Here is a 25,786-nt window from a genome sequence, read left to right on the forward strand (position 1 = left end):
CGTGTTGCAGTTGAGGCATCAAGCTCACAAAGTCATCATTGGCGGCCGTGGCACAGCTGCATCTGCATCGTTGGCGGCACATATAGCTTAGAGAGAGCATCATCATGAGCGTGCCCAGCAAGCATAGTAGCTCGATCATTTCGGCGTTTGTCTGCATCTCTCATATCAGAGCATCTTTTGCACCGCCATGCAACTTTCATCAACTTTGTTAAAATGATCATTAAAAAAATAAAAATGGAAGATAATATTCTTCAGATTTTTACGTGCAAAAGGATCGCATGATCTCAACATGCATTCATGTTCTTTTGGTACTTAGTCTTAATATTATAATTAAAATAATATTTTATAAAAATAAATTTATAAATTAATATAATTTTTATAATAAAAATAATTTTATAATCTAATATCTTACATCAAGTCACATAATTAGTTTATGAATTTATTTTTATGAAATTACTTTGTAGTCAAAATATTTCTCTTAGTTTTATTTCAAACCTATTGATGAGTTCAAACTCACCTTGCCAAGAGAATCTATGGCGAAAAGGCAAAATACAAACAAGTAGCGATGGCCGAAAAAACTCTGCCAAGAATCGGGTCCCTAGATTTATGCTTTGAGTTGGAAACTTGAGATGATATTATATGCTCATCAATTTGATTGAACAAAGTAATTAATTGGGACACTTTTAAATTCCGACAATTCAACATTGTGGTTATCAATCTAACATGAATATTCTTTTTGCATATGCTACCACCATTAAAGTTTAATCTTTGTTCCCCCACAATTAGTTTCATAATTACAAATAAAATTGGTTGATTATAGATGAACTAATATTGGTTGATTGTCCCTTTTTTTTTTTTATAATGATGTTTTGGAAATATTTTCTCACCCTTTATCTTATAATTTTTTTATTTAAATTAATGCATAGATGATTAAAAAGAAAAAGACAAGAAATGAATCTATTTAAGATTATGTCACCTCTTACATTATAGATCGATTGAGTTATAGGCTTGCATAAAATCTTGAATATGTGCTAAAAGTTTTAAATTTTTTTTTTAATTGGAACTGAGTGTATGAGAATAAAATTTAAACTAATCTCAAAGATGCACAGACCCTTGATAAGAAGTTTTCGAGACTTGTGTACTTTGAATACTTTAAAGAAAAAATTCCCATCCGAGATAGATATCACATTTATCATGTGTATTTCTTTAGTAATTAACATTATTTAAAATTAAGAATATTTTCCTTGCAAAATCTTCTTGCAATAAATATTTCGTGAATGCATTTATTTATTTTGTAGTCGTATATCACACATTAAAAAAAAAAAAAAGTTTCCACTAATAGAGCGGATTTCTCTCGCATCAAATTCAACAGTCCACGTGCCGGCAAGGGATACCTGTTCGTGACAACGTACCATTATCGGATCTTCTTCCACGTGTCTGACCAGACCAAACACCGCCGTCGTTTGAAACGACAGGGACCCACATTTATATCCATTAAATTCTCAACCTGAATGACGAAAATAGTCTCGCTTTTGTACGCGCATATAATGATTGTATTCCTTTAACAAGTAGGGCATCTCAGTAATTGAGCCGTGCTCGCCGTCCCTCTCTAAGCTCGTTAAAAGATGCCCTAGAAGGAATTTCTAGGGTTTGCAGAATCTCCAATTCCAATCCCTTTCTATCGAAAGCTTTCTCTTTTGTTGGGTTTCGTTGTGGATTTTGTTTTTTCTCATCTGGAAGTTTGATCTCCTTTGGATTCTGTTTTCACTCAGTAGGGGAAAGTTGGGATGGTGCAGTTGATGAAATCCGCGAATCTAAAGCATGAGCCTGAAAAGAAAACCGCGGCGTGTCGTGAAAAGCCGCCGGTGAAGTTGGAGATCGAGGACTCGCTTGAAGAAGAGCACGGACCGCTCAATAAGCGATCAAAGCCTTCTCAGGCTTTCACGGAGGTGGGGAATCAATTTTGGTTTCTTTGTTTCCAATGAAAATGCGGGGAACAGTGGGAGAAATTGTCAAACTTAAGTTCATATTTATATATTACCTGAGAATATTTAGTTTATATTTATAGAATACCTGAGAACAGCATCGAATTCATTAAATGAACCTCATGATCTCACCTCCAGTTGTTTTGATTACTTGAGACTTGATTAGGAGCTGCATGGAATATTAAGAAGCCAAACGATGTCTTAGCGTTTGGTGATATGGTCATTTTATTTTGCTATAAGAAAGTTAGTTCTGAATAATTAATGAGTTTACTTTTGTATGTGATCATCGGAAGGATTTCTTTTTTCTTTACAAACACAATGATCCGAGAGTAAATGGACAGGTCGATTATGAGAGAATATCATGGTCAGTTTGATCCCTGGGAGATCGCAGGGGAAGCCATAAAACGTGGATATCCTATATATGACTCGATCTTGCTGGTTTTGTTTTTAGTTATTGTGGTTTTTTTATTTTTTATTTTTTGACAATGTGGTTTTTTTATTTGGGAGAGAATAATAGAGGTTTTATCTGTATCTTCTTTTCCTGAGTGGCTTCATCTGTATTCTGTTGTTGTTAAGATTTCTTACTTGATTTGTTTGGACATCTTTTCTGGAATCTTTGTGATGAATACTTCAAGTTTTTTTCCGTTACTTTCAGTTGTAATTTGGATTTCGGTCCGCTAACATGGGATTTGGATACCCGAGAGATCTTGTGCCTTATAGCATTAATAGAGTATTTAATACTGTGAGCAATTCACTCGGCAGCTATCAATACAGTGATTGTAATGCCCACTTCATGTGTCTATCTCTTTCCCCCTTTATGCTCTAGATTCGGGAAAGATTTGTGTGGAGATCTGAGTCCCTCTACATGGATCCGTTTCAAGACTTGTATCTTAATTTTGAGGTTTCATTATATTATGTGTGGTTTCTACTCAGTTTACATGGGGTTATTGATATATTGATCTTGCTGAGGATTTTAAGAGCTTTTTTTATTGTTAATTTTTACTACCTGGATTAATAACAACGTTTGGGTTTTGGGTCGCCAAAGAAAAATTAAGAGCTTTCTTGCTTTCCACATTAATTCAAATTCTTATAATTATTTCTTTGCACGACTTTGTTGACCAATCAGCAATGGAGTTCTGAAAGTAACGCATTCCCTATCCCTCCTTCGCAATACAACCCGCTTGATGAGCCTAGCCCTTTGGGTTTGCGGCTGAGGAAAAGCCCGTCGCTGTTAGATTTAATTCAAATGAAGCTTTCTCAAGGGAGTGGTTCTGGTACAGGAGATTTGCAGAGTGAAAGTTTTAGTGCAATGGCTAAAAAGGAAAGTAAGGTTACCGCTGTATCAGGTACTGCCGACAAACTGAAGGCTTCAAATTTTCCAGCTTCGCTTCTGAGGATCGGGAGTTGGGAGGTATCCTCATTTTTTACTGTTTTACCTAAAAACTTGAAAAGGAAAACAGTATATCTGTTAACAATTTTGTGCGGCTATTATTCTGAGATGTTAGCAAATCTAACAGATTTGTATAACTCTTAACATTTGCAGTATAAATCACGATATGAAGGCGATTTAGTGGCAAAGTGTTACTTTGCTAAGCATAAGCTTGTTTGGGAAGTTCTTGAAGGTGGTCTGAAAAGTAAAATAGAAATACAATGGTCAGATATAATGGCTCTGAAGGCGAATTGTCCTGATAATGGACCTGGTGCATTAAATGTTGTGGTATGTATAGCCTTAATGTGTTTCCCCCTCTTTGTATCTGCTTCTGTGTCTGTATTTATGTGGTCTGAACCTTCATTAAAATGCTAATGTGTGCACGTGTATAACCGGTTAATTCATACACCGCTGATCTCTTATGCAGTTGTCTAGACAGCCCCTTTTCTTCAGGGAAACCAATCCACAACCTAGAAAGCACACCTTATGGCAGGCAACGGCAGATTTTACCAATGAGCAGGCTAGTATACACAGGTAATAGTAGTTTGGGTTTCTTCTCCATTCTCTCTTTACACTTGATAGCAAGACTGCTAAAAACTGTGCTTTTGCTGCATCTTGTACAATTAAGACTCAGCTAGTATCTTTTATGACAACTTGGTGGCATATGTTTTTCTGGATGATCTTATAAAAAAAAAATGTTTTTCTGGATGATATTTTAATCTCTTGTCCATACTTCATTTAAATATAACATGATTTTAGCTGGCTGAGGCTTCATGATTTCCTGATTTTTTTTTTTTTTCCTATTTGTAATTAGGTGTTTCTCTTGTATATGTCTTATGTACTTGGGCTATGCCTTTTGCATTTTTTATAAAAATCTTTGCTCACTTATTAAAAGAAAAATTATTTTATCTTGTCTATTGTTTCTTTCTTCAGTAATTTCCTCTTATAAATTGATAATCTCATTTAGGAATCCTCTTTAGAAATTCTTATGGGCATGATAGGGTGTCCCAGTTTGCCTGATTAGTACCCAGTTATCGCCTTCTGGTGTGTTTAGCCTATGATTATTTTCCATCTAGTGCAGCTCTAACTGTTTAAACTAAATCATCAGGAGACTCTCTCTCTCTCTCTCTCTCTCTCATGCCAACAACAAGAGAGCCATTTGTGGCAAAATTCATTTTGAGTCGCGCATTTATAACTTAGTTCCTTTAGAGAATACGTATTCATAACGACACAATTAGAATGGCTACCTGCTCTTTTTTCTTTTTTTAATGGGTATTGTTAACTGCTCATTGAAAAGACCCTCTTTTAGCATATGAACTGCAACATTTCATCATATGTACTAATCAAAATAGAAAAGAAAGAAATATATCATTTGTGGCATGTTACCCAGACACATTGCTCTTCAGACATTCTATTTAAGTGATGCAATTGTTTAGAGGATATTTAGTTTATGAGGCTTTATTGATGGAAAAGTTTTGATGTTGTGGGTTTATATAGGCAACATTTTCTGCAATGCCCACAAGGCTCATTAAACAAGCATTTTGAAAAGCTTATCCAGTGTGACGTGCGCCTTAGCTTCTTAAGCCAACAGCCTGAGATAGTTTTGGATTCACCATACTTTGAACCACGGCCTTCTGTATTTGAAGGCCCTGAAGAATCTAAAGACCATAGTTTTGATCAAGTCGATAGTGGTAGAGGACCCATGTCTGGTTTCCTGGATGTAGCATCATCGACTGCAACACAATCTTCTGCATTGAAGATTGGACAAAAACAGGATTCTGCAGGTTTGGCATTGGAAAATCAATCACAAGAAGCTCCATCCCCCAGTTCAGGTACAATGACAAGCTTGAACATTGTTAAGAACATGATAATTGATATTTTTTACAATTTATTTTTATTTTTGTCTTTTGTAATTTAGCTGTGGGCGTTATTTATCACGCTTGTGATTCACCTTATGATGAAAATGCTTTTGGCCTTGAAAATGTTGTGGTCGATTATGCTTTCTTATGATGCTACCAATCTCTCAAGTATTTGTTGAGTTGCAATATTAAGATGTCATATGGTTATCTAGTCTGATATAACTTATCCTGCTTTAGCCCCACTTTTATGATTTTTATAGTAGGTGCATTAATGAATGATATGCAAGCCATATAATGTATTATATTCTTGTCATTTTTCAATAAATACATCAACACAACATTGGTGATTAGGGACCTGCATGCATGTTCTGAAGGCAATTTGATATCTGTCTGATTTACATTGTCATTTTTTATATTTTGCATAATATATAAGATGACATTGACCTTTGTGCTATAAATACCGTTACAGAGTTCAGCAAAATGATACTAAATAAATTTGAACTTTCAAAGCTAATTAAAGATTTCACATTTTGATTTTAATGCCTCTTCATTTGACAAGTTCTCAGATTTGAGAAATGATTGTGTTATGAAGTATGGAGGCCTTTGTTCTCCATTTAAATTCTTTTTGTGTTTCTGGAGACTGGAGGACTTCTGCCTAGCGCTAGGATTTGGTTGCTGACATTGCATGTTTTGGAGGGATATTTGTTATGGTTATGGGTTTATGAGTAATACTCGTTACATATTGTGCCTCGTGTCAATTGGTTAATTGATTGCCTTGCTCATGTTAGTGATGGACACTCGTGCAATTGAAGGTAATGGAAGTTCTGAAGTTGTTGATTCCGCAGATCCAAGAAACTGGGACCAGATAAAACTGACTGGGCTCCATCCATCCATGTCGATAAGTGATTTAATGAGCCATATTGGACATTGTATCTCAGAACAGATGACTTCTGGAACTATGCCCAACACTGATGAAGGTTCAGAATACCATGGAATACTGGAGAACATTGCTCAGTACCTGCTCAATGACAATCAGTTTATGACCTCCTCTGATGATAAATCCCTCATGTCAAGGGTCAATTCCCTTTGCTGCCTTCTGCAGAAGGACTCTACTACAGTCCAGAATTCCCAGGGAAATGAGGAAAGTTGCGACGAGGGACTTGATGACGGAACAGTCGTTCAAATTAAGCACAATCCTGAACAAAGTCATGATAATAAACGTAGCTCTGATTGGAAGGTTTCTGAACAGGACACAAGGGATGTATCTGGCAGCAGGCAGGTGCCAGCCATGTCGAGGAAAGACTCATTTGGGGACCTGCTGCATCATCTCCCTAGAATTGCATCCCTCCCAAAGTTCTTATTTAACATCTCAGAAGAAGATGGTGACAGTCGATCTCCATAGTTCTCTTGTTAGTCGTTCCAGAAATTTCAAGAATAAGCTAGATTGCAAAGCCTCTTTCCCTGTCCATCTCTCTCATTGAAGATTTAGATGATGTTTAATATGAAAAATCTAATGTCTCCAAAAAGGCGATTGTCTTCTACTTGAACCTTTGTGAGTTTTGGGATTCGGAAATTTGGTTTGATGATGAATCCTGCTCAAGTCCAGTGTAAAGATCTTTTGTATTAGCCATTAGGTGTTGTAGCTTCATTGTTATGTCTCTTCGTCTCCTCTGAACAGCGCTCTATATGATCTATTTGTACAATTCAGTGCTAAAATCAATATATATTATGTTTTTTTGTTGATTTATCCTGCATATCGACATTTTTTCTGATGATTATGGGCACCTTTGGATACAAAGGTGAGAAGAAACTATCTCATTTTATCTCGTCTCATCTAATTTTAACTAATAATTTTACGACTATTTACAAATTATTTCAACTTATTTCATCTCATTTTACTATCTAAATGGGTCCTAAATTTCGTTATTTGATAGTTATCTCTCTGTCTCTCTCTATTAGGGTACGGAGAATGATCTCTTAGCTCTTACTAGCTAATACCCCTCGGAGAGCCACAAGCACCCAGGGCATTTATGCAACTAAAGAGAAGTTAATATCTGTTTTCATATTATAAGATAAATTTTATTAAAAAGGAAAGGGTTGTTAGCATGGTATACAGAATGTAGACATGGAACTCACGCAAGGATAGTTTCATTCAAACAACAAAAGCACCCTCCCAAATTTAGGAGAGAAGGGGGCATTTTCATTTTGCCACGAGCTCCAACCTATTGAAAGTGCTGAAAAACTTGCTGAAGTCGTATTCCTTTTCATCAAGGATAGTGTTAAGGCGATAGAATGAGAGAAAAAATAGGTTAATGGTAACATTTCTCACAACTTATACACAAGTGAAACATCCATTTTTGATAGATAAGAACCACCCAAAGATCAAGAGCTGCATTGTATTTACATATATATATATATATATATTTTTATTTTTCAATAGAAAGGAGTAGCTATATGTACAAAGGGGGAGATCAAACTTAATTGGATCATCAGCTGTACAAAGAGAAAATCACGTTCAACTCCCAGCAAGTGGGTTAACCTTTGATTGTTATATCAGATATGTACATTTTCCATTCTTCCATCACATCTATCTGCCTCGAGCAGGGATCAGGAAGGAGATGGTGAATGAATGGTGGTGTCAGGTAACATGGCTACTGTTACTACAAAGTATTCACAGCCAATGGGGAGACCGAAAGGGTTCGAAGTTGATCCTGAATTCAAGGTCAACTGATCGGTCCCCATGTCAGAGGTCAGGTAATCAGTTTGATCCACTCTACCATGCTCGGCCCGAGTTGGTATAGAAGGTATCGGCCTCACAGTTTGGCGTTCAATATGCACGATCTGCCCAACAATGTAGTTAGGTCGGCTTGGGAGATGGTCAGCAAACAAGGCCACAGATTCAGCAGACAAGTAGTAGTTTGAGCAGTTCCGACTGATTGCCTCATAGTGCCCAGCTGGCTTAAGAACAAATGCGGCAATCTCGTGGACTTCCAAGTGGCCAAAAGATATTTTTTCCTTGTTTGCCTGTAACAAAATCACAGCGAAACAAAGCTGCTCATTAGTTCGTGGATCAATCAGAACAGCAGCCAGCAAACAAGACAATTCAATAGAAAACAGGCCTCTGCCTTTCAAACCACAAATAAAACACTCATTTTCCACAAGACTTTCCATGCCGTGGTTGAAATGCATTCAGTCACACTGCTTGCTTTTAAGATGTGAAACACCATTTTAAGCCAATCCACCACGTTTACTTTTTTATAAGGCCACTGAAAATACCCAAGGAACGCATGAACAAATCAATTAACAAGTTTACCTGCTTCTCAAGTTGATGCTTGGTGTACAAAGTTTTAACCAGCTCTTTCTTATCTTCCAATTCCTTTTTAAGCTGTTCATTTGCAGCTTCAAACTTCAGATACTTGCCAAGTAGCTCTTCACGGTGCCTCGACAAGAAACTAACTTTATCTGCAAGAACTCGGATGCATTTTCGGAAATCGGCAGTATCATCATCTTCATTGTCATTAATGGAACTGAAACCATTCAAATCAAGAGAACAGAACACCCACAATCATCAAACGGGTCATTGCATCAACATCACATAAATATCCAGAAAAATACAATCTTGACTTTAATAGAATTTCTTTTGCACCAACTTTCACAGGACAACAAACTAAACTCTCATTTCATCATAGAGCTGTTTTCAGAATTATTTATTAAATCAGAAAGTTGTAATCTTAACAATTGATAATCAATTGTTTTTGAAGAGGCACTTATCCCCCTATTTCTAATGCCCTCTCCCCTTCTTTTGCTCACAACTTGATAAACAGACTTTAGTGTCAGGACGACAATTGAAGTATTTGCACATAATAAAGTGCAGTGAGACATCCACAATGCTTCTGGAGGATTTTTATAATCCTCCTATTCAGCAGGGATTTAGAACAACGGATGGGGAGGAGGGCCGACAGAGACTTTACACATGCATTAAGCTGAGTATGCTGGAAAGTGACTCACTTGGCCAAAGATTGTGATAAAGTATGCAAGGAATCTGCAAAAGTAGCCACTCCACCCTGTGCATCAACACACTTTCGAAGTCTTTCAAAAACACCATGCATTTTCAAAGCAGATGCACGCAGAGCACTATACTCTGAAGCCCTCCGGTCAGCTGCACAAAGATGGGTCTGGGCTTCCTCTCTTGCTTCGTGCAAACAGTTCTCCAAGTGTGCACAATTCATCTGTCATGCAGGGGAAAAACTACTAAGAAAACATAGAAGCCAATAGGATAAAATTTTCAAATGCATGCTTCTCTACAAGAGGAGCAATATGAAGTTGTGTAAACCATTAATTGGAGACACTAAATAGCACAACCAGGCAAAGGCCTACAATCCACAGCCCAAAATTTCATGATATAAAGCATTATCAATTTCCCCTTCCATCTAAATGCCATATAACAATTATACCTGACATTTTGTGTTGATACTGAGTTAGCAATAAAGTGGCAAAATTTTAAATTATCAGTGTCCTGAAGAGTGAAAAAAAAAAAAAACAACCAATCAAAGGAGGTGGTGACTACATCTGCTTGAATAGTTTCATGGTTAAAGGAAAAAAACTCTCGACTCTGGTTCATGCAAAGATAACAGCCATTGAGGCCATAGGGTTTATTTTGCTTTCCTTTTGTCCCATTAATACCCCCCCCCCCTTTTTTTTAACAAACAAAATCTTAGAATAGTGGATTTTTCGACAAAATGGGAGTACTTGCATTAAACCAACCAAAGAGAAATGCATAAGATCCAAATCAGAAAACCTCAAATTACTTCTCCATAGTTCGCCACTCTGCCACAGCCAAAATTATGCTAAAGCTGCTTGAAACATGCTAAACTTTATATCTTAACTCTTTGACACTTGCCTTTCTTTCGCCTTCTGAATCTTCAATACCTTCTTCACAATCTTTGCTCTTCCACCAAAAAGGCTCGGATGATCCTTTCTCTGACAGCACCTCCAGAAAGTACCCCACCATAAGCCCTGTTAACAGTCCTCCGGTTCCTAGATAACCTAGACCTCTTATATTCAGCAGGTCTCAAATGAGGAATCCCTTGGATTCTCTTTCCAGTGAAGGGACACTTAGGTCGCCCTCTTCTTAGTGCTCTGATACACTAGTTTGCCTCCAGGGGTTTTGATAACACGGTGCTGGTTGGATTTGGTAGCATAGCTGTGTCGCGTGTGATACGTGAGACAGCAGAGGAGGCTCCCATTAATACCCTTACTATAACTATTGTAGTTGTTGCTGCTGCTGCTAAGGGCAGAGGATTGCTGAGCTGTTTAGCTTCAACGAAGGACAGACTGATTTTTGCATTAGGCCAGTGCATAAAAGGGCTTGGCCCAATCAAACCAAAAGGCCTGACATGGGCCCACCCGACTAAAGTGGGGTTCAACAGGTCAAAACCCATAATGGGTTCATTTCATCATCTATCGGTCAAAACCGATCACCCGAAAAGAACGTTTTTTTCTCTGAGAATTTTCTTCGAAGGAATATCAAGAGAGATGGGTGGGAGTGCGACTAAGCCGAAGGTCTTGAAGGAGGCGCAGGCTCCGAGGCCTGAGAAGAAGGAGAAAGCCGGTGCCGCCGACTTGCTTGCTAAGACCGAGAAGGATCAGCCGCCTCATAAGAGGAAGAACCAGACAAGAAAAACCTTAACGGAATAATGTGAGGAATACTCGAAGGGAATAATGTGAGGAGTACTCTTAACTAAGAGGAAGAACCAGACAAGAAAAACCTAGCTAGCAAGAGAACAAGAAGCATATGCTCATCAATCCAAAAGGGAGAAGAGCAAGGGGCAAGCATATCGCAAATCTTTAGCCCCAAGCAGACAAAACGAAGGAGATAAAAAGGCATACATACCATCAATCTTTAATTCGAGCAAGCAAATGATTTTGTGCCCGAGCACGTCTAATTCTCACGACCTCGGCTTAGATTAGAAATCACTGCTAGCATTGAAAACAATTCTTGAGAATTCCTCACATCATTCCGTTGGGTCTACCGAGAAGGGCCTGAGAATTTTACTTCTTGTTTGGTTTCCAAGAAAATGTAAAAAGTGTGGGAAGTGATCTGTATGATGGAAATTGTAGATAAAGATTTGGAAGTTGAAGCTTTGATCAGAATGGGTAAAGGTCCCTCTGCCGATGAAGAAGAAAGAGGGGAGTATTTTCAGTTTTTTTTTTTTTTGGATCAATCGGGTCATACAGGTTTGAACCGATTTTATTTTGAAGGGCCAGGTCGGATCGGGTTGGCCCCTTAAATGGAGAGAGCCGGGCTGGGCTGGGCCGGGCACAGACCTGGTATTTTGAGCTCGGGTTGCAGGCCTATTTTGCATGCATCTCCTCCTGATGAATATGTAGTGAAATAGTTTCGTCTAACTGAGCTGGTCCTCCATCCATTAGCGTCCAACTCAGGTACCTAAAAACTACGGTCATCTCTAGTATAAATGTTCCCACAAGGAAAAAGCCATAGAAAAACTAAAGTCAGCTGAAGAGAGTTCGTAATTTATACACTTAATCCTCAAGTTTTGGCAGACTCATGAAATATTGGACGTGTTGAAGATCTCTAGGATTGACTATGTAGCTCCTTGCCTCTCTTAACATATCTACTTCTAAGTGAAATCTACCATCCCTCTTATGAAAAAAAAAAAGGCAAAGTCAAAGAAGAGGTTGCATTCTAAGCTGCATTTTCACACTGCTACTGCAACCAAGCCTAACCTTGTCATAGAAAGTTCACACAAGTATGTAGCACGTAAAGCTCCAGTATTTCTATACATGCCACAACACCAAATGTTCAGGGTACCATTAGAACTGGTGCAAACGCAAAACTTTAATTTCCAGAGTCATCCTAACAACTTCGCATCTGTGTGGGGTCTGGACACACTATACCATATTTACCAGCATAAATGAACTAGTTATTTACATTTAAAGCAATTAGACTGTGCTAAGAGATATAAATAAGTTTAGTCTTGCAAATCTCACAGATGACAACATTAGAACTCCACAGATAGTGTTTATAATGAGGGGAATGGAATCATCTGAAACCTGGCCACAGAATATGAGAGAGAGAGAGAGAGAAAGATTTGTTACGGAATTAATGAACAATTTTTAGAAGCATAATCAACTAAATCCCACGAACCAATCATTTATGAGCTTGCTAGTACCTGGGATTCATCTAGGAGCTTCCGACTCGCTTCCAACTCCCTCCTAAGCAAGGCAACCTCCTCCATGGTAGCTTTAATCTTGGTTTCAGCTTCAGTTAATTGGTTTGACTTATCTGCAAGTGCACTTTGCAATTCCAACAAAAGATCACTGCTGGCTTTGGAATCCAAACTTGGATCAACTGTAGTGTCAGAGGGTACAACAGTCAGAGGCTCAGGCATGCTCTCAGCAGTGGAACTGTTTGTAAGGGACATGCCCAACTGTCCCATCATTTTATCCTTCCCATCTTTATCGCTGACTAGCAGTTCTTCACGGTGTGGCTCCAGCATCAAGGAATCAAGCTGAGGATTTATTATTCCAGAGGAATCCATCATATTCTCATCCACCCCCTCTCGAGCTTTGCTTGATTGCCCAGTGAAAATCCCCAGTTTTGCATCCAAAGAATTTGAGATGCAAGAAACCTCATCCATGTGCTCAGTAGCAGATATGCAAGGTGTGTGAGATTCACTGCCCAAGCTTTCTGGACTGCAAACATCAGCCTTCTCAGCCAAAAGGGCTAAGTCAGTTGTATCTTTGTTATTTGACAGCTTCTGCCCTTCCAAATATTGATCAGACAATCTCTGCTCCAATTCTTGAATGCGTTTCTCATAAGACATGCACTGCATCTGCGTCATCCTGAGCATAGATTTAAGATGTTTCCCATATTCATCTTTCAGATGCAAAGCTTCAGCTGTCTTCTCTGCAGCATTCTTCATTATGCTTTCCAGTTTACTATCATCAAGTGATTCGTACTCAACGTTGGGGCAGAGGGAACAAATCAAGGCAATGGCAGAAGCAAGGTCAGCTTTAAGTTTTGCATTCTCAACTTCCATTTTGCTAGTTCCAGCAATCTCAACCAACTCAGAGCCTTCTAGAAGATCCTCAGAGTCGTATTTATCAACACTGCCTACAGCAAACTCTTCAGACTCAGAAGAATGAGAACTGTCATTAGACAAAGCAAATGAACCTTTTGTGCTTCCAGGCTTCTCACCCTTTGAAGGCAGTCCTGCCAAATATTCAGGAGCATATCGATCCAGGTCTGAAATGTCAATGTCAAGCAAACCAGTGTCAAATGGAGCTATATTGACGTCACACTGATTGGGGTTATCGTATAATCCGATAGATGCTAATACATCCCTAGGTATGTAAGCACCGCAAGCCTTCAAAAACTCCTCGCGTCTCCTCACTTCAACCTCCCTCTTTGTGGCAAGTCTTTCAGCCAATTGTCCAGCCATTCCCATGTAAAGCTTCATAGAAGCCTTTCTTCTCACAACTTCTGCAAGGCAGGCTCTATATGCCGGGCCAATTCCACGGACTAACTTCAAGTCCATAAACAGATCATCCTGACGAACCATTGCCTCTTTAAAAACAGGAAACTGTAACTTAGCATCTTTAATGACATATGAAGCATAGGTAATTTTTTGCATGTAATTATGCAAAAAGTTGTTCATTTCATTCTTCTTATCCCTGCAAAAGTCCAGCAGCTTAGAAATTGCATCATCACAAGTCTGCATCCTAGGCAGGTGATTCTTGTCATGGACATCATACATAGGACCCAAGGCCGAAACTGCATCATGAGGACGGAGTGATGAAGATAATTGGTAGGACACACAGTCATCCACAAGTTTCTTCACCGTATATACATCTTTGCTGCACAAATATGCACACATGAATTTATTGGTAAAATTGATGAAATTTTTAAAAATCATATGACTACCGCAGAACAAGGTGTTATAGACCAAAAAAAAGAGATGGAATACAACCTGTAAATAAAAAACTATCATGGTTACAACAGTGGCTAAGTTTATTTTTTATGCATCAATGCAGGTTTGTCTTGTATGTGTTTTGGAGAAAATCAGGATGCTTATTTTTAGATTGTCTTCTGGTACTAATTCACCAACGCAAATTTCATCTCGTGGAAGGGAACATGACAGAACAACTACAGGAGAAAACCCTCAACAGCATCCACCATTTTATCCTCTCATGAAATTGAAGAAGGGCCCAGATGATTCAAACACGTATTTCAAAGAAAAACCCAAATGATTATTGTTCAATTGTGATGGTTACTTAATAGTCAATCACCCCCTTTTGCACCAACCACAAAAATGTCTTCCTCTTTTACCCTTGGTTCATCTCTATCCCTAACGTAATCATTAGGTACTCCATCCTCACTTTTCATGATCTGTATCATTCCATGCCAATTATTCCACCATACAGGCAACAGAGAAGAGCAAATGAGGTCCAAAAGACCAAAAAGGTAGTTCCTTGGCTAAACACCATACCCTACCCTGCTGTCGAGTTTCCTTGTAACGGAAATACATTCTTAAGCCATGGTTCCCATGAGCTCAAGATCATAATGTAACATGGATCGAGCATATACGGGGAAAAAAGAAAAGAAAATATAAGAAAAAAATGGGCGTGCGCGCGCGCACACACCAGGTTCCTGAACAGTGATATGGTAACATGATATGTAATCTGAATTATTCCAGGATACATACTGAAGGCCAACTAATATAAGGCATAGATGCATGTCCATTTGATGGTCTATACGTATGGTGAACAGCTAAATAACACATTGGGCGAGCAAGCACTTTTAAATTAATTTGAATCGCAAAACACTCGTCCATATATCTATAAAATGCCGTCCACGTGACATATACTGAGTATAACATAATCCTAAGACATAAGATTAGCATAACAAAGGCAATGCTGCAAGCAGCAACGAAGCGTATATGCCTACGACAAGTAATGAGACAGAGATGCACATATCTTGGAGAACTTAGGCGAAGGGCTAAATTGCACGTGCTTGGTAAGCATGAGCCTGTAATTAGTTTGGGCATCAAAATCCCCTTCTTATAAAAGCAATGAAATTTTATTAGAAAGCGCAAAAGACTCAATCCTAGTACACAGGAAGTTTGGGTATCAAAATCTTCAACCATACAAAAAATTTCTCCATGTGAAAAACGCCATGTATAATATTCCTAAGATTAGCATGGTGTTCGAACATCATTTCATAAAGCAGCAATAGCGAAAGCTCTAAAACCAATTCTTGGCCATTATGTAACTAGGCCACAACAAACTTTGAAATGATCAAATGACCCATCCAGCAAGAACTGTAATCATGCCCAGAATGAGGACAAAAATAGGCATTTTGAGGCAAATCAAATAAGCAAAAAATGTTAAGTATCTCAAACTATTGCAACAATAGCAAAAAACACGCACCTCAAGGATTGCAGTATACTCTTTTGTTCATTGATGTATGGCTGGTGTTCCCTAATCATCCCCTCCAAATTCCTGGTAGGAAAAGAAGCCCTGCTAGCAAACAATTCCTCAACCTTGCGTTTCACCTCACCAAACATTTGCTTAAATTGTGAAACCTTATTCTCAAACTGCTTGTGGGAACCGCTGCAATTCTCAGCTGACTTCCGCAAGTTCTCTTCCTTGACAAAATCCAATAAGCGCTTGCGGGTGGTAGTCTGTAAAGCAGGGGGGAGTTTGACGGATCTCAGTTTCTCAATATCCCTCCCAAAATTCACCAGGAGATCCGAATGTATTCGGTTCTGCTGTGAATATCGCTTCATGAAGTCCACATAGTTTTGACTAATCATCTTATAGTATTGATCCAAGTTACCCTTAGCAACCTCCAATGCCCTCTCTTGAACCTTTTGCTCCCTCAAAAGCCTCTCACAGTTCTCATATTTCACCTGGCTACGACTATAAATCGCATGTCCCCGTTGGTAATGGTACCTGAACTGCCGCTCATATGAAGGTAAAGCCTTCAAAGCAGGGTCAGAAGCTTCATCCAAAGGATGAGAATTATGTGAAGAGGACGGTGATGGAGGGTCCGCAATATCCAGAATATCAACTTGCTCAGGCGGAGGAGGAGGTGAATTGGGTTGCAATCTTCCCTTGTTGAATATGAAGACTTCTCGGTCATCCAGAGGAAGCTTATACGCTGAAAGCGGCCGCTGCGGCTCAAGTTTCATATCCAAACAGAGAACAAGCTGATCATTGAAACTAATCATCGACGCGGATTCAATGAACCGCATGACCGCTTCAACTGGCGTGGTTTCATCGCAGTCGAGCTCAAATGATTGCCCATTCTCAGCAATATGAACCAGAAGCTTTCCTCCATGAACCAAACCGTCAGTGATAGACGAGCTCATGTTATCCTCAGAACAATTCTTCTCCACAAATTCCCCAAACCCACCTTGTTCACACAATGGAATTCTCAACCCAAACTGCAAAAATGGTCGATGCAAGTTCTCAGCTAGAGCTGAAATACCCAGAAACAATGCAATTTGACTCCTTTAACAGGCAATCCCCACCCAAATGAAGAGATTCCAAATTGTTAGACCTTGAGCATCGATAGAATACGGGAATATTTTCAAACTACCACCAAAATTCAACAAAAGCAAGGCAATTCTAAACAAACCCCCCAATGATTTTATCGAAAAGAGACACTTTCATCGACCCAGCATCGAAACCGGCCAATACAAGCTATCCACCGGAGACTTTCCCACAAAAGAACCCCAAATTTAATGGCAAATCCTTCCCAAAACCCTGATCAACACCAACCCACAATAAAAATCTTCGAAGGAAAAACCCAAAAAAAGCACCAATTCCCAACAAACCCAACAATGATTACACCCACAACCCCCAACGTATCACCGACCACCGTTAAACACGAAATTAACCCTAGTCCCTATAGAACCACCGATTTTCACCGTAAAATTCTCAATTTCCCTTTCACCAAGCCCCAACTCTTCCCCATGAATGACGGCCCACAACCAAACCCAGGAAGAACCCGACACGACCAACTGAGTCGAATATGAAATCCAAGCAAGGTGTTAAGGAGAAAAAAACTTGGGCTGGGGCACGAAGATAATCGAAGAAAGCGATTACGTGAAGATAAGGATCTTCTAGAATTTCTTAGTTTTTTCTTTTTTCTTTTTGTTCCGCACAAGGTTTGCACGAACCCTTTTTCTTGTATGCTTGTTATATATTGTAATCTACGCAACCCTCTTCCTCTTCCTCCCCCTCCTCTTCTTCTACACTGATTACTCCTCTCGTTTTATCTTTTCTATTAACAAACACAGAGAACCTTCTGTGGTAAGTAACCACCACGGCGTAGCAGACGAACTGTGTCTCTATCCCTCCCCGTCTCTCTCTCTCTCTCTATGCACTATAACTTTGGAACAACAGAGAAGCAATCAGCTTTATCATACGCCTAAATAGGGAGAAATAGGAAGAAAAGGGGGAAAAAAAATGATTTCCTGTCTGTTTCAGTGTTTTATTTCTACTAGACTTCTATATTTAAAAAGAAAAATGGTAAATGTACTTAAAAAATATCTATAAAAAAATTATTTTTAATTATTAATATATTAAAAATTATGAAATTTTAAATTTTAAAAGAAAACTAATCAAATAAATCTTGTAAATAAAAATATAAATAAAAATGTAAGTATATGAAGCACCACTATCCAATTAAATTTTATTCGCCTAATATCATTTTGAAAAATTATATTCTAAGTACACCTAATTTAATTTTAAAAAATAAATTTTAAAATTTGAATTTCATAAATCAAATCTTATCATTTTTAACTTCTAATTTTGACTTTTTATAATAAAATTTCTTGGAAATACATCTTAAACTACTCTAAAAAAATTTTAGATTTTGTCATTTTTGTTTTGATTTTTGAGAATTTTTACCGTCACAAAAAAATTTTATAAAAATAAACTTATAAAATATAACGTGATCAGTTAAATACTTTACAAAGTTCAAATCAAATTATGACTATAATTTTATAGAATCAATTTTTTTTGTATATAACTTTTTTAAAATATTATATAAATTCAAGATAACCATATCATTCATCATGCTAAATTTATTGTTATTGTTCTAATAAATTTCAAGTGTTTTTTTTTTCTATGTCAACTGCTTTGGTGGTAACTTTCAAGAGTTATTTTCATCACCCTTATTATTTTCTTTGTAATTTTAGTTGGTCTATAACAAGTTTGTATAACAATTTGAGTATTTTTTTTTTTTTTAATAAATTTATTGGATTTAGGAGTCTGAATTGGCTTAACAGTTTCCAAATAAAAAGGTGATAAGTTATGATTTAGGCTTTAATTTGAGTCTTTGTTCAAAACTATCCAAATCTTAACAAAAGGGCACCAAAGTATATATATATATATATATATATATATATATATATATATATATATATATATATATATATATATATATACACATACATACACACCCAATCAATGCATATGGACATGAAAAAAAATTAGATTGATATTAGCGTGAGATAATTGATGAGATACAATCCATCTCACTCGTAGTTATCTACGTCTGTCAACATTGTTCATAAATGTACATACAACACGTGTTTTCTATGTTAATAATGTTGTTTTCTATATGGTCTGTTTGGATTGAAAAATATCTCAATTCATTTCATTCTATCATTATAATTTTTTTAAATTTTCACACAAAATATAATAAACAATTCAAAATTTTCAAATTTCAATTAAATTTTTTCAAATTTCAAAACAATAATATTAATATTAAAAAATAATATTCTAACAATATTTTATTCAACTTTTAATTTTTATCTAAAATTATCTCATCTCATTTCACTATCAATGCTATATTATGAAAAATTTTATGTATACTTATAAATTTAGTTACATAGTTACACGTGTTGATCTAAAAATAAAAATTTTAAGCTTGATCTTTTTTTGATAAAAACTAAAATGTAAGTGAATTAGAGTATAATGGAAGTTTTACCTTTCCCTTCCGGAACCCTCTCTCTCACTCTAAAATAATACCTCCAGATTTGAGTTTCACTGGGCCTCCTCCCCCCCCCCCCCCCCCCCCCCCGCCCCCCTCTTTTCTCATTTATCCTTTTCATTCACTCATTTCTTAGTTTATTTTTATTCCTTTATAGTCGAAAAAATCAGATCTATAATTTTTGGCCACTCTCGAGAGAGACGCACAGCACAACAAGACTTCTAGGCTACAAATCATTCAAAAAATAGTGGCGATTTTGTAGAAATCATTGCATGTGGTCCTCACAGCCGCTCACAACTGAGTGTGGTGCTCACGTGCCACCCATTCCAGTAGCTTTTCTAGCCACACGCACCGAAATCGCCACCACCAGATTTTTCAAATCTAACTTTGTGGCTGAAAAAATACAAACTTGTTGTCTTCACACGCCGTCAAAAGTTACTAGAGTTGATCCAAATTGCAATCCATCATTTTTCATTTTTGTGTTTTCTTATTGTATAGTAAAAATAAAAAATGAGTTAGTCTTTTGGACGATTTGTCCGTAGAAGTTAAATCCTCATTTTCTATGAAGGGTGACGTTGAGTCTCTATTTAGGCAAAATGTTATCTCTTAGACGTTTGTCTGTAGATAGTATCAGCAACAGCGAAGTTCAGACTAGTCCAATAGTGTACTAGCAGGGCTCCAAATAGTTGATATGGGAATATCCTCGCATGTATCCGGTTATAGATATATGTAAGTTTCTATTGATGAATGAATGAATGATGACATTTCTTTTTAAAAAAATCTAAATGGTTGATATGTGGATATCCCCACATGTATCCAGTCATGGATATATGTAAATTTTTTTTTTTTTTATGAATGAATGATGACATTTCCCTTAAAAAAAAAATGTAAGTGGATTCATCATTCATTGGATTTGTATCAATTTAAGTTTGAATGCATAAACTGACAAGACCTTTATATGATACCTTAAATTTATTTTAAAAGTAATTTTACAATTTAACATATCCTTAATTTGTAAATTTATTTTTATAAAATCTTTTTATAATTAAAACATTACTCTTTAGCAAAATAATAACTAAAGTATCTAATAACGACATAAAAAAAAAGTCTAATCACATCTAAACCTATATTTTAAAAATCCAAGCCTTTAAATTATTATAAAGAGTGAGAGTTTTTTTTTTTTTTTCCTCTAGATTTTATTTGTCGTTATTCACAATTTGGAGTATTTACAATATTTATTTGGTATCTTCAATATATAAATGCAAGTCCATGTAGAAGCTGCTAATTAAATTGTCACAAGTCACTACATTTCCAGTCACAATCACTTTCCTCTATTCCAAATTCTAGGCTACAAATCATTCAAATGATAGTGGCGGTTTTGTGAAAATCATTGCATGTGATCCTCACACGCCGCTCATAATTGAGTGTGATGCTCACGTGTCACCCATTCCAGCAACTTTTCTAGCCACACGTACCGAAATCTCGCCACCACCAGATTTTTTCAGTCACAATCACTTTCCTCTATTCCAAATTCCAGACCATGTTGCAAATTGCATTGTCTCATGTGCAATTTCAACTACAAGTTTATGTCCAATTGGAAAATGAATTATATTACAAATAAGATGGCTAAATTAAGGTATTATTTATTTATTTATTGCCAACAGCTTGATTCTTTCTAATACTCATCATGTGATCAGCACATACAGTACTGGACGGCATCATCAAGTACTACTAATAAATAAAATAACTGAGGAAATATTTTCATATGATGAAAGAATAATGTATACAATAATTAGAATGCTAATTTTAGCCATTTTTTTTAAAGAATGAATAAAAAATAATATTATTTCTAAGCCATATGAAACTTACTATTCAAAATAAAAACGCGTTCGAAAATATAAAAAGATGAAGATTGAAATCTTAAGTTCACTCTCTCCTTTTATGTTTTTATTTTTTATTTTTTTAATAAATTACGTGGTCCGTCAAAAATGTCATGTAAGTGATAAATTTCAAATAGTTCAACAACATTATTAAAAAAAAAAATGAAAGGGTAGGATCAAACTGTAGAGAATATGTTGGCTGCTTTTTTTGCAGCAAAAAGATCAAGAACAGTGTAAAAGAGGTCAAGAAATTTCATGGAAGGCGCATGGGGAAGAAGGGATAGATCGGCCATCACTCGTGCATGAATGTGTTCGGTATTCTGTACTGAATGCAGAAACGGAGATCAGGAAAGTGTCCACTTTGGTGGACAAGGATATGCCTTCCACTTGTCAACATAGAACAAGCTAATCTGAAATTAGTTGGTAGGTTCATGGCAGTTTCCCACTCTGCTTGAGGTGCCAGCAGTATCCTGTGACTACGTATCGCACGAAGAATATGTTGTAATTTGGCTGACATTGTTGTTCAATTCAAACTATCTGCCTAACATTCTCAGCTCCTTATCGGTAATTAATGTCATTGCACCAAATTCCAATGGTTTTTCTTGGTTAGTCAAATTTGTATTAATTAACCACGATGACAAATTCAGATAGATATTCTCTTTGATTTTTTTTTTTCAATAAATTAGACTGTTTCAATTTAAAAGAGATGTATTGATTCATAACGTTTAATCCTGTCCATATAAAATTTCGTACAGTGTAATCCTACATAAGTATTTAATACTCTGTCTATATTTAAATATTGAAAGGTCTTAGTTCGATTCTTTACATACTTATATTGTTATTAAAATTTATTTATAGAGGCTAATGCTATGTTCCAAAATTTATTTGAGACAAAAAGAAAAAAAAAAAGAAATTTTTTGAAGATTCTCGAGTATTCTAATAAGAAGAATGCTATACATCAGTAACTATTCATTTTCACACCTCACACTTATAACTTTTTCATAGGGTGTGTGGATGTTTTTATAAGGTGTGAAAATATTTTTTTATACAGTGTGAGAGTGTTTTTCAAAGAGTGTGAGGTGTGAAGTAGTGAATAATGATTAATAAGAAGAATTTTTCCTCCTCCTAAGAATACCGAAATACCTTATTACTATTTATTATTTTATTATTACTTTTTACTTACTTCTTACTACTATTCAATATTCTATTATTAATTTTTCATTACTTATTCATTACTATTCACAGAAGAGTAATGCTATACATTATATTCTCATCCTACTTGTAAATGATAAAGAAGTATGTAATAAATAATCATTTAATAGTGATAAATATGTCATATCTTACTTAGTGAGATGAAAATGAGATAGTTATATGGTATATAGAATTTTTTTTCACAAAATATTTAAGAATACCTCACTATCCAAACATAACCGATCACGAAAAATTACAACATCACAAAAGGCTGTGTTCCACCTTTGAAAGATAATTTCGAGACGAAAAATATGAGGAATTGATAGGAATAATTATTTATAGCCTAAAACTCTACAAATTAGATTATTTATTTATAACCTTTCATGAATTCTTTATTCAAACTCTACTTAGATATTTTTTTTCAAGCGAAAAATTTACACGATGTGATTTCTGTAAGATTCAGTACTATCTATATAAAATGTATACAAATATTATGAATTATGGTCAAAAAATACCGTAAGACCCGTGCATTTTATCTACCTTCAAAATTGAAAAAGAGATCTCAATCTATTATTGAAGTACTTGGAAGCAAATTGAATTAATAGTTAGATATATGGTACCAAGTAGCAACATCAAAGGCAATGTGAAAGCTCCACGCAGTGCAACCCAAACCATTCATTATGTTGTGCAGCAATATCGGACAATAGCCCCCACGTACTTATACCCCCCACAACGTGCACTTTATATGTATATATATATTAGAGTAATGTTAACAAATTAAGAAATTGATATGATTTAAAATGATATTTTAGATTGTAAAATTATGTACCTTTATTATAAAATAAATCTAAAATATTACATAAAATTACGTCAGTTGGTAGATTTATTTTTGTAAAATTTATTTATAGCTATAACATTCCTATATATATTAAAATCATTTTTAATAGAAAAATTAGATTCATTATCCTCACACCATATATTATATATAATTTTTTAATTTTTAATTTTTAATTTTTTTTCTTATTAAATGTGTGATATATGGATGATAAACTCTATAATATTTATTAAATATTAAATATTATTCATAAAATCTATACGAACAATATCAAATATTATATGATCCGATTCTCCTTTATTTTGTCATTTCATTCATATATTTAATTCTTTTTAAATTCTTTATTTTTTTATTAATTAAGTAAATGATTATTAATATATTAATATTTTTATATTTTTTAAAAATATTTAAAAAATATGAATAAAAAAATAAATTTTACCTAGGGCACCCTGGCAGGACTTCTTTTCAATGAAATCTTTTGGTACAGGTACAGTGACAATTAAGTAAAGAAAAAGGACGGTGGGTATTGGCCGCAGTCCTAACATTGTCAGTGTACGTGAAAACAGAATCTAAGCCGATTTTGGTACCTTTTCTTTCTTCCACAACTAAAGTTTACTTTTCTCTCAACAAATATCTGGCGGTGGAGCAGAAATAGTCCAATAGGAAAGGAAGAACTGAAGAAGGGGTTTGTGTTTGGGAAATGACATGAATTTGGGATGTTTATGTATAGTTAGGTCGGTTTAGATTTAAAAAGTGTTTTATCTCATCCTATTATTATAATTTTTTTAAAATTTAATATAAAATATAATAAATAATTCAACTTTTTCAAATCTCAAAATAATAATAATATTAAAAATAATATTTTAACAATATTTTTTTAATTTTTATCTTTTATCTAAAATCATCTCATCTTATTTCTGAATCCAAATCAGTCCTAATAATTTTTTTATTTGTCTTAATACTCATCTTCATGTGTGGACGAAACTCCCTCAATAAGATAAAGTGTAAAATCATAACTCAAGACCTCTACTTTAATACTATCAGGAATCATAATTTATCTTGAAAATTTAAGATGATAAAAAATATAGAATATGAAAATAAAAACCCAAAAAAGTTTTTTCTGACATATTTCGTACATTAGATTGTGTTTAGTTGTTGAACCAAAATCAACTCATCTCAAACTAATTATTGATGAGACTTACTACTTTTTCAACTTCTCATAAAAAAAGATAAATTTATCTCAACTTACTTCATACATTTTAACTTAAAAAGTTAAATTCATTTCGACTTAAAAAAGTTATACTCATTTCAGTGAAATCTATAAAATATTATTATTTATAACTCAATTCAACTCAATTCAATTCATCTTAACGTCAAAATATAGCCTAGCAGCCTTAAAAAGCACAGAAAAAAATGCAAAATTTTGGTATATTTGATGTTCACAAGAAAAACGATTAAACAAAGAAATAAAAGGGAGGAGGAAGATAGAACTGATTTGAGTTGAGGTAAATGCTTTTTTATTCCCTCCATAGTGTCAACGTGGCATCCATGTTGCTAAACAAAATTAATTTGAATAATATTATGATTAACAAATGGGGGGAAGTATCATTAGAAATTCGATGAAGATGAGAGGCTCTTTCCACCAGCCAAGCCAACGAGTTGTTAATTGTTGACAAGTGAACAAGTTGGTTGGTTGGTTGTGTACAAAGAAGTACATGCACTTTTACAAGAAAATGCCATCCATTCTCTCATTTTCACATGGGTTTTAATCAACTTGCCATGGTCTTTATTTATTGTTTCTACCTTTTTCTTTGGGTCAATGAATGTTTTGTAACCTTTTTTTCTTTGTCACCAATTTTCTCTAACCAAGTTTTAAAATAAAGAAATTTTATTTGTAATTCTGAGTGGGAGACTGCATGAACAGTCTCGTTAATAAATAGAGATAAAAAGAAAAAAATTATTTTAAAATAGATATTATTGTAATTTTTTTTAAAATATAACTGTAAAGACTTGCATGAGCAATCTCCATTAAGAGATTACATATAGACTAACTCTTGAAAATAATGAAAATGGTGAAAGAAAGTTAAATTTGAAATAAAGATCTTCTCCAATTATCCGATCGAATTGAAGTATTCAGTTTTTAAAAAAAATACGCATTATGAGTTTTACAGTATTTAATGCTATTCGTATAAAATTTTCAGATAAGATGAACCTTATATATATAAGAATTAAACATTACGTCTATCTCTCTTTATATTTTACCATCCAATTCTCTTAATCAATGAGGAAGAATTTTAATTTCATTAATTGAGGCAAATTTTGATGACACATTTTGGTCAAGAGTTGCACTAATTAAAGTTGTTAGAAGAGGGAAATTGAACTTTGGGCCAACCATCTTAGGCTGTTGGCTAGCTGTGATTGTGAATGACCCCATCATTAGACTTCCATAACAAGATAACGAACTCTTTCCACAAAATCAGAGCATTTGATATCATTATAAATCTGTTTAGGGATACGTTAAACATATTAATAACGTGAAAACTATGAATATCAGTTGACATAAGCATATTATATTTTG

At 35.3% G+C, this 25,786-nt stretch overlaps 2 protein-coding genes and 1 pseudogene across 4 annotated transcripts; 1 reads left to right on the forward strand and 2 right to left on the reverse strand.

The window, feature by feature from the left end:
• Window positions 1-1,586: 1,586 nt before the first annotated feature.
• LOC121243051 lies at window positions 1,587-7,018 on the forward strand. Of its 2 annotated transcripts, none has more exons than XM_041141113.1 (6): window positions 1,587-1,949; window positions 3,112-3,396; window positions 3,529-3,702; window positions 3,842-3,948; window positions 4,912-5,246; window positions 6,086-7,018. In XM_041141113.1, the coding sequence occupies exons 1-6, from the start codon at window positions 1,788-1,790 to the stop codon at window positions 6,673-6,675; spliced, it is 1,653 nt and encodes a 550-aa protein (XP_040997047.1). In that variant the 5' UTR covers window positions 1,587-1,787; the 3' UTR covers window positions 6,676-7,018. The 2 variants fall into 2 exon arrangements, with proteins under 2 accessions (XP_040997047.1, XP_040997046.1); XM_041141112.1 differs by having other exon boundaries at window positions 1,592-1,949; window positions 6,062-7,018.
• A 632-nt stretch (window positions 7,019-7,650) lies between these two features.
• On the reverse strand, window positions 7,651-17,736 carry LOC121242665 (autophagy-related protein 11). 2 transcript variants are annotated; one of them, XM_041140579.1, is made up of 6 exons: window positions 15,726-17,736; window positions 12,467-14,153; window positions 12,285-12,347; window positions 9,282-9,502; window positions 8,587-8,800; window positions 7,651-8,297 (listed from the first exon to the last, which is right to left on the reverse strand). In XM_041140579.1, the coding sequence occupies exons 1-6, from the start codon at window positions 16,667-16,669 to the stop codon at window positions 7,881-7,883; spliced, it is 3,546 nt and encodes a 1,181-aa protein (XP_040996513.1). In that variant the 5' UTR covers window positions 16,670-17,736; the 3' UTR covers window positions 7,651-7,880. The 2 variants fall into 2 exon arrangements, with proteins under 2 accessions (XP_040996513.1, XP_040996515.1); XM_041140581.1 differs by lacking the exon at window positions 12,285-12,347 and having other exon boundaries at window positions 15,726-17,732.
• Window positions 10,001-10,714, reverse strand: LOC121243055 (annotated as a pseudogene).
• Window positions 17,737-25,786: the final 8,050 nt, after the last annotated feature.

Source organism: Juglans microcarpa x Juglans regia, chromosome 8D (assembly GCF_004785595.1).
Source record: "Juglans microcarpa x Juglans regia isolate MS1-56 chromosome 8D, Jm3101_v1.0, whole genome shotgun sequence".
Classification (NCBI taxonomy): domain Eukaryota; kingdom Viridiplantae; phylum Streptophyta; class Magnoliopsida; order Fagales; family Juglandaceae; genus Juglans; species Juglans microcarpa x Juglans regia.

Excerpts from the sequence above, each read along its gene's own strand:
- LOC121242665 (XM_041140579.1), bottom strand. The coding sequence starts at position 16,669 with ATGAGCTCGTCTATCACTGACGGTTTGGTTCATGGAGGAAAGCTTCTG. Across the intron at positions 12,348-12,466 it reads AGCTCCTAGATGAATCCCAG|GTTTCAGATGATTCCATTCC; the intron begins GTACTAGCAAGC and ends TTCTGTGGCCAG. Across the intron at positions 8,298-8,586 it reads AGCATCAACTTGAGAAGCAG|GCAAACAAGGAAAAAATATC; the intron begins GTAAACTTGTTA and ends ATTTTGTTACAG.
- LOC121243051 (XM_041141112.1), top strand. The coding sequence starts at position 1,788 with ATGGTGCAGTTGATGAAATCCGCGAATCTAAAGCATGAGCCTGAAAAG. Across the intron at positions 3,703-3,841 it reads CTGGTGCATTAAATGTTGTG|TTGTCTAGACAGCCCCTTTT; the intron begins GTATGTATAGCC and ends TCTCTTATGCAG. Across the intron at positions 5,247-6,061 it reads AGCTCCATCCCCCAGTTCAG|TGATGGACACTCGTGCAATT; the intron begins GTACAATGACAA and ends TGCTCATGTTAG.